Source organism: Primulina huaijiensis, chromosome 3 (assembly GCF_012295235.1).
Source record: "Primulina huaijiensis isolate GDHJ02 chromosome 3, ASM1229523v2, whole genome shotgun sequence".
In the NCBI taxonomy this organism is placed as follows: domain Eukaryota; kingdom Viridiplantae; phylum Streptophyta; class Magnoliopsida; order Lamiales; family Gesneriaceae; genus Primulina; species Primulina huaijiensis.
Window position 1 is genome coordinate 23,924,561 of NC_133308.1, and position 12,453 is coordinate 23,937,013.

General features: G+C 31.1%; 1 protein-coding gene across 1 annotated transcript; it reads left to right on the plus strand.

The window, feature by feature from the left end:
• Positions 1–8,949: 8,949 nt before the first annotated feature.
• Positions 8,950–12,015, plus strand: LOC140973903 (omega-3 fatty acid desaturase, chloroplastic-like). The gene is made up of 8 exons (XM_073437033.1): positions 8,950–9,714; positions 9,858–9,947; positions 10,048–10,114; positions 10,228–10,320; positions 10,547–10,732; positions 11,017–11,097; positions 11,278–11,415; positions 11,512–12,015. Exons 1-8 carry the CDS (start codon positions 9,203–9,205, stop codon positions 11,692–11,694), a joined length of 1,350 nt encoding a protein of 449 aa, XP_073293134.1. The 5' UTR covers positions 8,950–9,202; the 3' UTR covers positions 11,695–12,015.
• Positions 12,016–12,453: the final 438 nt, after the last annotated feature.

Below are 12,453 nucleotides of genomic sequence, written 5' to 3' on the forward strand. Positions count from 1 at the left end.
ATTGTATTGATGCTCTTACTCGTATGTCGTGTTCTTGTTCTTCCCGGGTTAGTTTAAATCAACATGGCATTCTATCTAGACTAACGCAGCAGTAATGTTGGTATTGCGTATGAGATTCTGCCAACTACTTTCCTTTGGTCCACTGTGTTGTTTTTTGCGGGATGTTGGGCTTCTGTATTATGATGTCTCATTTTTAGTATTATATTTTTCAATTTTTGGAAATTTTCGTCTTTTTCATCGAGAATGTTGTATGACATTGCATATGTCAACGTCATACTGACTCTATGTCTACATTACATTAGTGTACGTAATATCATTTGAGTTCAAGATTTTATCGTAGTTGATTTACTTTGAGTGTAGTTGTGTTCGATGATTCTGGTTTGACTTTTACGTCCGAGACCGGGGTTAGTCGACACCAACGTTGTTTTACAACCACACAATTGAAAACAACAAGAATCGTAGTACAGTATAAACCAAAAACTAGTTTATTAGTCATAATCAATCATAAAATTGTTTTTACAACGTAAAATTTAAAACGATAAAAATATGCAGAAACCTTTACAACTTACTGAGCAAAAACTAAAATAAACTTCTTGGTTCATCATATTATCAACCCCAAAACTTGTCTTGTTCATCTTGCTCAATTTCTTCTTCTGACTTATCTGGGGAGGTTAGAGTAAGGGGTGAGTAATATGATCGTCACTCAGTAAGCGTGGGCCGTTCGAGCACATACATAACAAATACACATAAATTTCGAAAACCACATATTATATCATGCATAACGTGATTCTCATAACATGTCATCATCATAATCATAAACATAATTTTGGCCAAGGCACTGAGATTACTCTACTTTCCTTGGTTTACTCATATCAGTCCCTAATTTTTACTCCTCTAAGGAGGCGAGGTCGTATAACGGTTATAATCCCACCGTGTAAGGATCATAAAGATAGCATGCATATTAGGATTCACACCCATATCTAGTTGAATCATCACAGTGCCAAAACATAAAACATACGATAATCGAATCAAGAAGGGTAAAAAATAGAATAACGGTGCTCGACCGAAACTTTCGAAAACGAAATAATTCATATAGAAAATATTTTAAAACAAGCCCACTTACCTTAGATCTATAAGAAAATGTGAAGAATTCGGAAACCATAGAATAATCATGCAACAGACAATTTGAAAGCGGAGCAGCACATCTACCGAAAAATCATTTCAACGGTGGAGATCGAGTTTCAAAGTCATTTAACCTGCTTATGGACGAAAAACCGTAGGTATGATGTTCTCGCCTGAAATTTGAACAGTTTTCTTTCGATGGCTATAAACTAAAAACTAACTGTTGGATTTGATTGAATTTGGATATGTTATTCAAAACATATAAAAACATATTCGAAACGGTGGAGATCGGATTCTGAGCATCTGAGCGAGAGAAATAAATTTCTGAACTTGGACAGAACTTTGATGACTGCATCAGAATTTTGGGGAGGAATTTCGAAAATTTGGAGCAAAAAACTCGAAAATTGAGCTGTAAATTTTGAATGAAAACTTCTCCTATTTATAAAGGGGTGGTGAAAATCTTACAATAATTCGATTGATATCCTTCCAAAATTTGGAGATGCTCCTTCCATAAATTTCGAGATACGCCTTCCATAAATTTCGAAATACGCCTTCCATAAATATTGAGATGCTTACTTGATGAAAACTGTCTTGTATGTAATATTCCTTCCAATTAGGTGGATATTCATCCTTAATTTATCGTGTATCTTGCACTGAATTTCGAATTCCATGTATTTATTGTCTTGAAAATTTTTTTGAATGTCATGTATTATTTAATATTTTCGAATTTATTATTTTTACAATAATATCATAATTCGAAAATAAATTTTATACATGTCTATATTTAAAAATTACACTCCCAAAATTTTGGGTTTTCACATTGACAATTTTCATCTACGTAGGAAAACTGAGAGGCCTTTCTCACCTTGCTCCATTTTTAGCAGCTGAGTCTCAAAAATTAATTTTTATTTAAAAAAACAGAAAGATATATCTGTTATAAATAAAGTTGGAGATGACCAAGAAAATCATTCATGAAACAATTGTAGATTTGGTACTGAGATCACATTTCACTCAGTTTTGATATATTGTATACTTATCATGCATACTTATGTGAGTATCGATGAGGTGACACTCATCTATTGGATATAATGAAATAGATGAATGTCACATCATCGATGTTCACATAGATATGCATAATGGGAATGAAGCGCATCAAAAATATATGTTTCACTATCTTTACTTGATAAAATTATTATTTCCACATACGATAATTACAACTAAAGCAAAAAAGTGTGATTTTCATATGTCATCCCAACCATTCTCAGCTAAACTAGTTTTTTTTAAAAAAAAAAATTTGAATTTCCAATTGAATCAAATTGGCCAAAAACACAAAGAAGACAAAGGTGAAACGAGGCAAACGATATCACAAATGAACTAAAAGTGTAAAGTTCAAATTTTAAAAATAGCAACTTAAACTTAATATTTTGATCAGCATGTTAGATAAACATAATAAATAACAACGAGAATAGTATTTAAGAAATTATAATAAAATTAAAATGGATTTAAGATAAAAACCAGTTAAGATTAATATAAGTTGAAATTTGTTTCTCAAATCAAATCTGAGTAGGTCTCTTGTGAGACGGTATCATTGATCTTTATTTGTGAAATGAGTCACTCATGTCCATATTTACAATAAAAAGTAATATTTTTTCATAAGTGAGTCAAATAGAATATCTGTCTCACAAAATTGAAACCGTCTCACAAGAGTTTTTTTTTTTGCTCAAGGGTGCCGCATGAACTCGAACGCTTCAATGTATATCTTGAAAAGAGTGTGGAATTGTATTTTTATTGGTGGTTCTTATAAAACAACCAAAATTGATTTCGATATTAATATTAACTTTCTCTTATCCAATAAGATTTTGGATCAAAGTCTCAACCAAACCTACATAATCTAATAAATTTATAAGCAGGAAATCACATCTTTGATATTAATTATTTGACTATTGGTGAGTTGCATTTTTATGTTATCAAATTTTAATTATAGTCAACTATCTTTTTTGAATTAATTAATTTTTTTTTTTACATGAAGCTAAAATAAAATCGATATGACTTCAACACATACAATACCTAATCAGTATTGCTTCTAATGAAAATTAAATAAAATTAAAAAAAATCAAGACTAAAATTGAAATTTGACAGCTTAACGAAAAAAATAAAAACTGCGCAAAAAATATATACGTAGCTAAAATTACAATTTGAGGACAAAAAACAAACATGACAAAGAGTGCAAACTTTTCTTTTTATATGGACAGAGAAATCACTGATCAATTCTACCTTAAAAAATCAAACATTCTGATCAGCCCTCTGATCAAAATCATAAGATAAGTTGAGCTGTTCCCAAGCTTTCTATATTTTCTCTGAAGATTATTTTATTTGAAAAAAACAGTCTAGGGATTAATTAAAAAAATTATCTCTCTGTGCAAATTTAACTAATTTATCCCCATCACTTTATTACAGCATATGATCAAGTTACTAGGTTTTGATGAAGACATGGAGACAATACTGTGTCCGACTCCGTATATGCGGGACGATTCGAGATGGCTAATCCACCAAGGGAAGAGCACGCCATGGACGTACGAAAGAAGAGAACAAGCTATTCGAGCGTGCTCTCGCAACGTACGACGAGAAAAAGACGCCGCACCGATGGTTTAAGTTTGCGTCCGTGATCCCGGGAAAATCGGTGTGCGATGTGATGAATCATTACAGGGAGTTGATCGAAGACATCAGCAATATCGAGGCCGGATTGGTTCCGATCCCGGGCTACCTGTCTTCTTCATTTACTTTGGAGTTGGAAGATGGAAGAGGGTTTGATCATGTCATGTGTAGGAAGAGGGGGAGTACTAGTGTTCAAGAGAGGAGGAAAGGGCATATTTCATCGTATCCAATAGGTAAGTGACACCCCATTGGTGCTCACATAAGTGTGCACGGTAGGTGTGCAGCATATCAAAACTATATATATATATATATATATGAAGAATACATGTTTGCCCTCTATGCTTAATGCTCAAAAATTATGGCAAAATGAGAGATAAATCAACCACTTCAATTAGCAACAATGATCAGTAAATTTGTTGCACTTGGATTGAAAAAACCCATACGCAAATATTGTATGGGATAAGATAATATATTATTTTGATATTTTAAATAGTAGGTTTTTTTTGGGGGAAGTTATCATGGATTTATATATAATCTATTCAGTTCATAATTGCAATAAAAACTAATACTTTTGACATAATAATTAAAAAATTTTCATGAGTTTGGTCGAATTGGAGATATGTCTCACAAAATTATCCTATAAAACTATCTCGTAAAAAAATTAGGTTGTTCTCAAATATATGTGATTTTCTTGTGGGTCATATTTAAAACTCCAGTAAATTTGGTGATAGCTCAATAATAGAGTACCCAATTGGTTTAATTAGCCATCAATAAAGTTGAATTCATGTAGTATAGAGCTTTATAGTTCGACTGAATATCATGATAATAATATAACTCATATATTTTTATTGTAATTATCACTACAATCTCTTTCAGTAATTTTTTGGGTTTACAATCTATGAAAATTTAATGAAGTATCTTATTTATATTATTAATCATATGATTACGCATCTTTTCGTATTATCAAAAAAATATAAATAACGATAATATTGTAATATAAGACTTTTAAATTATATAACATTTTAAATATCATATTTCAACCACTCCGTTAATATAGAGTTGGGATGGGTTTTGGGTCTCTGATTATTGTATTGGATCGGATCTCGGATCCTAATAAAAAAAATAATTACATTATGTGGAAATCAAGTTTATAATGTCACACATCGTGCAAGGCCCATTATATGAGGTTACCATACATAATGATTTCCATAAATGTAAAAAATTAATTGGATTTTCTCATGATTTAGATAGTATTTGTAAGAACTTATTTAATCGTTTTCAAACTATAAGACGGTAAAATATTTGAAAATTATACGTAAAAACGATAATAATAAGTTGATATCACTTTCTTAAATGGTGTCCTACATCGTCCCCACCTAATAAAATGTGTGACGAGATTTGATTCTTTGAGGAAAGCTCAACCATGTTACATCAATCATTAATTCCCATTTTCGATTACATAGTAAATAGGGAGACTAGTTGTAGGGTCATTTCAAACCTTATTTTTCCACAAAAATATTAAAGAACATTATTTTTATCAAGTGCGTGACAAAAGTTTAAAAGTAAATGTTTTTTTTATTTGAGAGATTATATTAAAATTAAAGCTTTAAAAATTTAAAATTTTTTTATGAGTGATATAATTATTTAATTTAAAAATTCAAAAATATAGGTAAAGATAAAAAAAAATTCATTAGGTAGGATAGATATAGATAAGATGCAAATTTATAAAATAGATTCATTTTTTATTAATAAAATATAGAATAATTTGTAATTTGAGGAAAAAAAGATATTTTTTATTTATCAAAAAATTGATCATGACACCAAATTAAGTTGATTTAGGTGTCTCAAACGTATAAATAATAATAAAATACATAAAATATAAATATAATAAATTGAATTAGATACTTTCAAAAAAGAATAATAAATTGAAATATTTGGTCGACAAAAGAAAGTGTTATTTGAGACAAAACTGGATAAAACAAGGATATGAATGCATGAAAATAATTCATATAAATTATTAAATATTTGTTGGTATAACATCTTTATATCGTAGCATAATTATCAAATATTATTTATTGGAATAATTAAAATCTTATCTTAGTTGGTTTTTTAATTGACATAAGAAGAAAATATTTTTGTTTTGAATGAATTCGACTCATATAAAACGATGATATTTTTACATTATTGAAAATCGGATATATAAATAAATTTTAATAATAAAACCAAAAAATACAAATAATTTTTTTGATTAAATAATGAATTGAAGGGATTATGTATATGTAAAACTAAAATAAAATATGCTTTCAAAAAAAATTAAAATAAAATATGATAGAATGATTTTATAAGAGAAACGAAAATCACAAAAATTAATATGAGATTGTCTCACATATCAATTTTCTAAATGGATCTTTCTGACACGATTCAAGAAAAATTATTACTTTTTATATAAAAAAAATTTTATTTTTCATTTCAAATATGAACTTGGTCAACCTATCTCATATGTATAAATCCGTGATATCGTCTCTAAAACGAAAAATGTAACGAGCTTCTGGATATAATTTTTTAATGGTTTCTTAATATATTTTCTCCAAAATAAACATGGACGGAAATTGTCTAAAAGTAGAAGAAAAAAATATTGGGCAAAGTCGTACATCCAAACGGACACAATTTCATTTTTCATACATCAAAGTAAACTTTTGTTTATCAAGAATAATTTATGGAAAAAAAGAAAAAAATAATAAACCTTTTCCTTGTATTATCATCCACCATTTTTATTAGTTGTTGAGCTAAGCGTATATAAGTGAGAGGTGTATTGGGATCGATGACCTCTTCTGAAGCTCTCGTACGTCATCTGTTTGGACAGGTGAGTCGTAAAATAAGGACATCAGATCTTAACGTGTAAGATAAAGATAATGACTGGTGGTATGAAAAAGATAAAGTTACACATTGGTTAAAACTATAGATTTTAGTCTAATAATAAACACTTGATGCTAACATTAGTTTTACAAATCAAAATAATATATATCTGTACATCAAACATGAATCTTATATCCAACTTATCTACTCCAACTCCAAGTTTAACAACTACAATAGTATTTTAAAATATTCTCTATCATTTTATTTATCATAATTATTTTATTCCGTCAAATATTTATTTATAGATACACAAAAATAGGAAGAGTGGGTCTCATGTTAGACCGTCTCACGGATCGTAATCTGTGAGACGGGTCAACCATACCCATATTCACAACAAAAAGCAATACCATCAGCATAAAAAGTAATACTTTTTCATGGATGACCCAAATAAGAGATCTGTCTCACGAATACGACCCGTGAGACCGTCTCACACAAGTTTTTGCCAAATAGGAATAGGTATCTAGTGAAACAATCCACGTATCTATATCCGTGAAACGAGTAGATCCAATCTATACCTACAATGAAAAATAATATTTTCAACATAACAAACAATATTTTTTCATGTGTTTAGTCTATTTGAATATTCGTCTCACAAATTTAACAAGTCAAATGGTTTCGATTAAATAAATTGTATACTTATTCAATTTATTAAATAATTGACGAGGTTAATTTATGTTTATACAATGAAAATATGGGACTTTGATAACTGCCACACTCAAATTGCGTGCCACAACGGAACTACCGACCATAAAATGTGTACTACAATGTTTGTTAAAATGTCTATTTTATTGTCTTAAAAATATACTTAGAAGTCTATATTCTATATTATATTATATTTTTTAAAAGAAGTCTATATTTATTATTTGATATAATATAATTCTTCTTCTCGAACGAATATAATTCCGACACCCAATATTATCGAAATTCAGATGCTACGCCCATATGTATTCACATGTTTTTAATTTGAATATCCCCCTATCAAATTCTAATTAATAGAACATCAATTATTATTATTTTTATTATTATAATAATAATAACAATAATGATAATATTTATTGAACAAGCTATTATTTTGAATTTTTAATTAAAAGATATTTGATCATTAAAAATAATTTCATTCAATTCTTTTTATATTATTTCATTAGAATGAAATATAACTATCATTGTATTCATATCTTCATTCAAATCCAATATTATTTTATTCATATATTATTTCATTCTTATCAATTATGTCCTTAGGATGTTTGCTATGTTATTTGAGTTAAAATATAATAAAAAAAATTCTTAATACAATTGGATTGTTTAAAAAGCTCGCTAAAATTATAATACAATTTAAAATCAATTAATATGATATTTATATATACAAGATAAATCACATCAAATTAACAAAATTTATTATAAAATTGTCTTGGTTGATTTTAAAATCAGTCCAAATCGTGATTGCTCGAACGGATTCAAACCATACAGTTGTGTTTGATTTTACAGCATGATTAGTTTTTGAACACTCCTATGTGTGTATAATCATATATAATCATATGATATAATTGATTTATTCTAAAATTCTTGTAAAATTTCTTCCTAATCTCATTCTCCCAATATAAGCCATCTTCACGTTCCACACATGTGAAGTAGTCGAGTCGTGCTATTATTGATCGTATCATATAAATTGGGCATGATAGAAAGTGAAATAGACGTGACAAAGAAATTAACATTGATTGGAAAGTGTGAAGGAAACCGACGATTGAGTAATTATTTGGATGAAAATGTAATTAACTTTGTTTCACACTTTCACTTTCACTTTCACGATAGAACATCGAAATTTAAAGATTTGGAGCAAGATGATTTTGGATTAAAATGCAACCATTGGTTTATGTTAGGAAAATAATCGAAACGTGGTGCGTGAGTTGTTGTATGATTTTAAAAAAATTAAAATTACAATGTTACGACTTACTATAAATTTTTTTTATAAAAAAAGTCAACACGGGATCTTATGAAACTCGTTATCTAAAAAATAAAAAATATATTAAATTTCAAAAACAATAAAAATTATCCTATTTTAATAATAGTTCTAATAACATTAAAAATAATATTATATAGATGCAGGGACATAATTAGGTAATAGTAATTAGTAAGCATGAGGAATTCAGGATGAAAACTTTTTCACGTTTTTAGTTTTTGGTTTCCTTTTCCGAGTGGACACCAGTAATGGGATTGGGAAGTGGGGATGAAAAAGGGTTTGCTTATTATGTGTATAAATGGACCATATTTCTGCAAAAACAAAACGTGATTTTAAGAACCACGACGGAGATTTCTTGGAGCTAAGCTAGAGGCGAGAATCCCTTGTGTTATCTTTTGAAATATTCCAGCTAACTTCAATCACAGCCACTGACCCACATAAAGATATCTCAAGCCCATTCAGTGACACGCTTGCCTCTCCCACTTGGGTGACAAAATTCTTTAAAAAGCCGAAATCTTGGGTAGATTCTGAGCTGGGGGGATCATTTCTCAAATGGCTGGCTGGGTTTTATCAGAATGTGGTTTGAGGCCGCTTCCAAGAATTTATCCTAAACCAAGAACTGGCCGTGACCAGCCTCCCTTGAATCCCAGTCTCTCCAAGTTGAGATTTTTACGGGTAGATCGTGGAAATGGTTCCTCCTCGTCTTGTTTGTTTAGTGGGATTGATAAAGAGAGAGACTGGGCTTTGAAAGTGAGTGCCCCATTCAGAGTTCAGCAAGCTGATGAAGAGATCGAGGGAAGGGATAGAATATTGAACGGTGGTGAGGAGTTTTTTGACCCTGCTTCACCACCTCCATTTAAGTTATCTGATATTAAGAATGCGATTCCTAAGAATTGTTGGGTTAAGGATACATGGAAGTCCATGAGCTATGTTGTGAGAGATGTAGCTGTGGTTTTTGGATTGGCTGCTGTGGCGGCATATTTTAACAATTGGGTGGTTTGGCCTCTGTATTGGTTTGCTCAGGGGACCATGTTTTGGGCTCTCTTTGTTTTAGGACATGACTGGTAATTTTTTTTTTTCCTAAGCTTTTCTTTGATTGATTTTCAAGAAAGTGTGTCTTTTGTTTGATTAGTTATTCTGTGTTGGATTTTGTTTAGTTATTGTGCTACCTGAAAAGGTTTTATTTCTTTGGTCCTAAATTATGCAGTGGCCATGGAAGTTTTTCGAATAATCCCAAGTTGAATAGTGTTGTTGGTCATCTTCTTCATTCTTCGATCTTGGTTCCCTACCATGGATGGTATGTTACCATGTCTCATATTTTTAATTTTAGGAATTCCTATTGCTTTGCTCATAAGAAAACATGTCCAAAATCGAGTTGAAATGAGTGTATACTGCAGGAGAATCAGTCACAGGACTCATCATCAGAACCATGGACATGTGGAGAACGATGAATCTTGGCACCCTGTAAATATTACTAAGTTTTCGTTCTCTTTTATTTTAGAAACCTTGATGTATTGTTTCGGTGTCGAAAAAATATGGATTAAAACTGTTGGTTTCTTGATTTATTTTATTTCCAGTTGCCTGAGAAGACATACAGGGGTTTGGATATTGTTACCAGGATATTGAGGTTCACGTTGCCTTTCCCCTTACTAGCATATCCCGTTTATTTGGTATGCTGCTTGTTTTTTTTTTTTTGGCAAGGCTTTTACTGCTTTCGATACTACATTCAATGTCCTATATATATGTATGTCTGAACATGTAAGTGATCGAGTTAATGGATGCCATAGTACTGAATAAAGTAGAAGATTTGGAATTATATTTCTTTAGCATGAACAGTTTCAATCTTACTCTAAACAGAGTTACCTGATTAGTTTTGCTTGGTTTGTTTTATGATAGTGGAGCAGGAGTCCTGGGAAAAAAGGCTCGCATTTTGACCCTAACAGTGATTTGTTTGTCAAGAGCGAGAAGAAAGACGTAATAACCTCGACAATTTGTTGGACTGCAATGGTTGCATTGCTTGTAGGATTATCGTTTGTAATGGCTCCTTTCCAGTTGCTCAAACTGTATGGTGTACCATACTTGGTTAGTCGCTTCTATCCATTTATTATGTGACTAATGTTGTTATTGAAAACATAAGCACTCAGGCAAGCAGGGCAATTGTTATTTCAACTCGAAGCAACGATTTTTTATGTGCTGCGAAATGAAAATTTCTTCCCATGATTTTAAACTTTACTCGAAAATTGAAAGTAGATACATCTGTGGCCTTTATGAGTTGAATAGCTTTGATTAGGAGTTGGCTTTATCATTCTTGATATGTTCGTTTGAAACATCTCTGTAAAACATGAAATTTGAATTGGTGAATGCAGGGCTTTGTGATGTGGCTTGACTTGGTTACCTACTTACATCACCATGGCCATGAGGACGTGCTTCCTTGGTACCGCGGAAAGGTTATCTATCTTTGATATTTTTTACTGATGCTGTTCCGGCATGCAGAAGTTCGCCCTGGAACAACCCATTTTTGTTTTTCATCTAAACCAGTTAACTGAGAAATTATAAACAACCAAGCCCAAGAAATTTTCGAGACTGGGCCTTTTCTTCTGGCAATTTTTAATATTTCGGTGATACAGGAATGGAGTTATCTGCGAGGGGCTCTCACGACTCTTGATCGTGATTATGGATGGATAAACAACATCCACCATGACATAGGGACTCATGTTATACATCACCTCTTCCCTCAAATCCCCCACTATCATTTGATAGAAGCAGTAAGTGTTGGCTCTTCCCATACAAGCTTCTCCCATCAGTTTCATATGATTATCATTCAATCTAAACTTCATGGTTACCAAAATCTTGTGATGCAGACTGAAGCAGCTAAGCCGATATTTGGAAAGTATTACAGAGCCCCTAAAAAATCCGGCCCTCTTCCACTTCACTTGATGGGAATCCTCTTAAGTAGCATGAAAAAGGACCACTACGTAAGTGACACCGGTGATATAGTGTATTATCAGACTGATCCTCAACTCAGCAGGCCTCAAAAATCGTGAGTCTATTCAATAGTATTGTCACTGAGTTAGGAAGCCATCACTGAGCTATTGATTCTTTGTGATCTTCTACTAATTCTTTGTGGGTATTGAGTAAACTCACTCAAAAATTCAGACCCACAACTTCACACGAGAATCTCGGATTCTGAGTGACAATGAATCTTTTTTCTACCCTTGCTTAATGTGTAGCATGTAGGTATTCCTATTGATACAAGAATATGAAGGCATTGTATTGAATCTTGATGTTTAGAATATGAAGGCCTTGTATGCTAGTAGTGCTTATATTTTGTTCATAGATTTGCTCAGTGGAAGGCATTTCATTATTATCTGTTCTGTGTTATTATGGTTCACACATCTTTATGGTGGCCAATAGAGAGTGACATAAGTTTGTTCTTTTGATTCTGGCCAAAGTGGAATCACATGGATACTCAATATTTTTGTTTCTTTGGGCAATAAATCATATATTGATATGCTTTATGTTTTTTGCCATTACAATCCATCTTTACCTCAAGTCACACATTTTATGAAATTTTATTTTTATTCATTACAAGTTAATAAAAATAAATATGATTATGTTCTTTAAATTTTTTTTATATGTAGAGTCTTAATTTCAATCTTCGTATTTAATGTTGGAACATATTTAGTTTTTATGATGTAATAGTAAAACATAACAGAAGAAGCGCATTTGTCTGAATCGGCATTCCATCAAATTAACAGGTTTGAATAAGTGTCTTTGCCGATCTTTGAACTCATTTCGGCAGA

Excerpts from the sequence above, each read along its gene's own strand:
- LOC140973903 (XM_073437033.1), top strand. The coding sequence starts at position 9,203 with ATGGCTGGCTGGGTTTTATCAGAATGTGGTTTGAGGCCGCTTCCAAGA. Across the intron at positions 10,115-10,227 it reads ACGATGAATCTTGGCACCCT|TTGCCTGAGAAGACATACAG; the intron begins GTAAATATTACT and ends TTTTATTTCCAG. Across the intron at positions 11,416-11,511 it reads ACTATCATTTGATAGAAGCA|ACTGAAGCAGCTAAGCCGAT; the intron begins GTAAGTGTTGGC and ends CTTGTGATGCAG.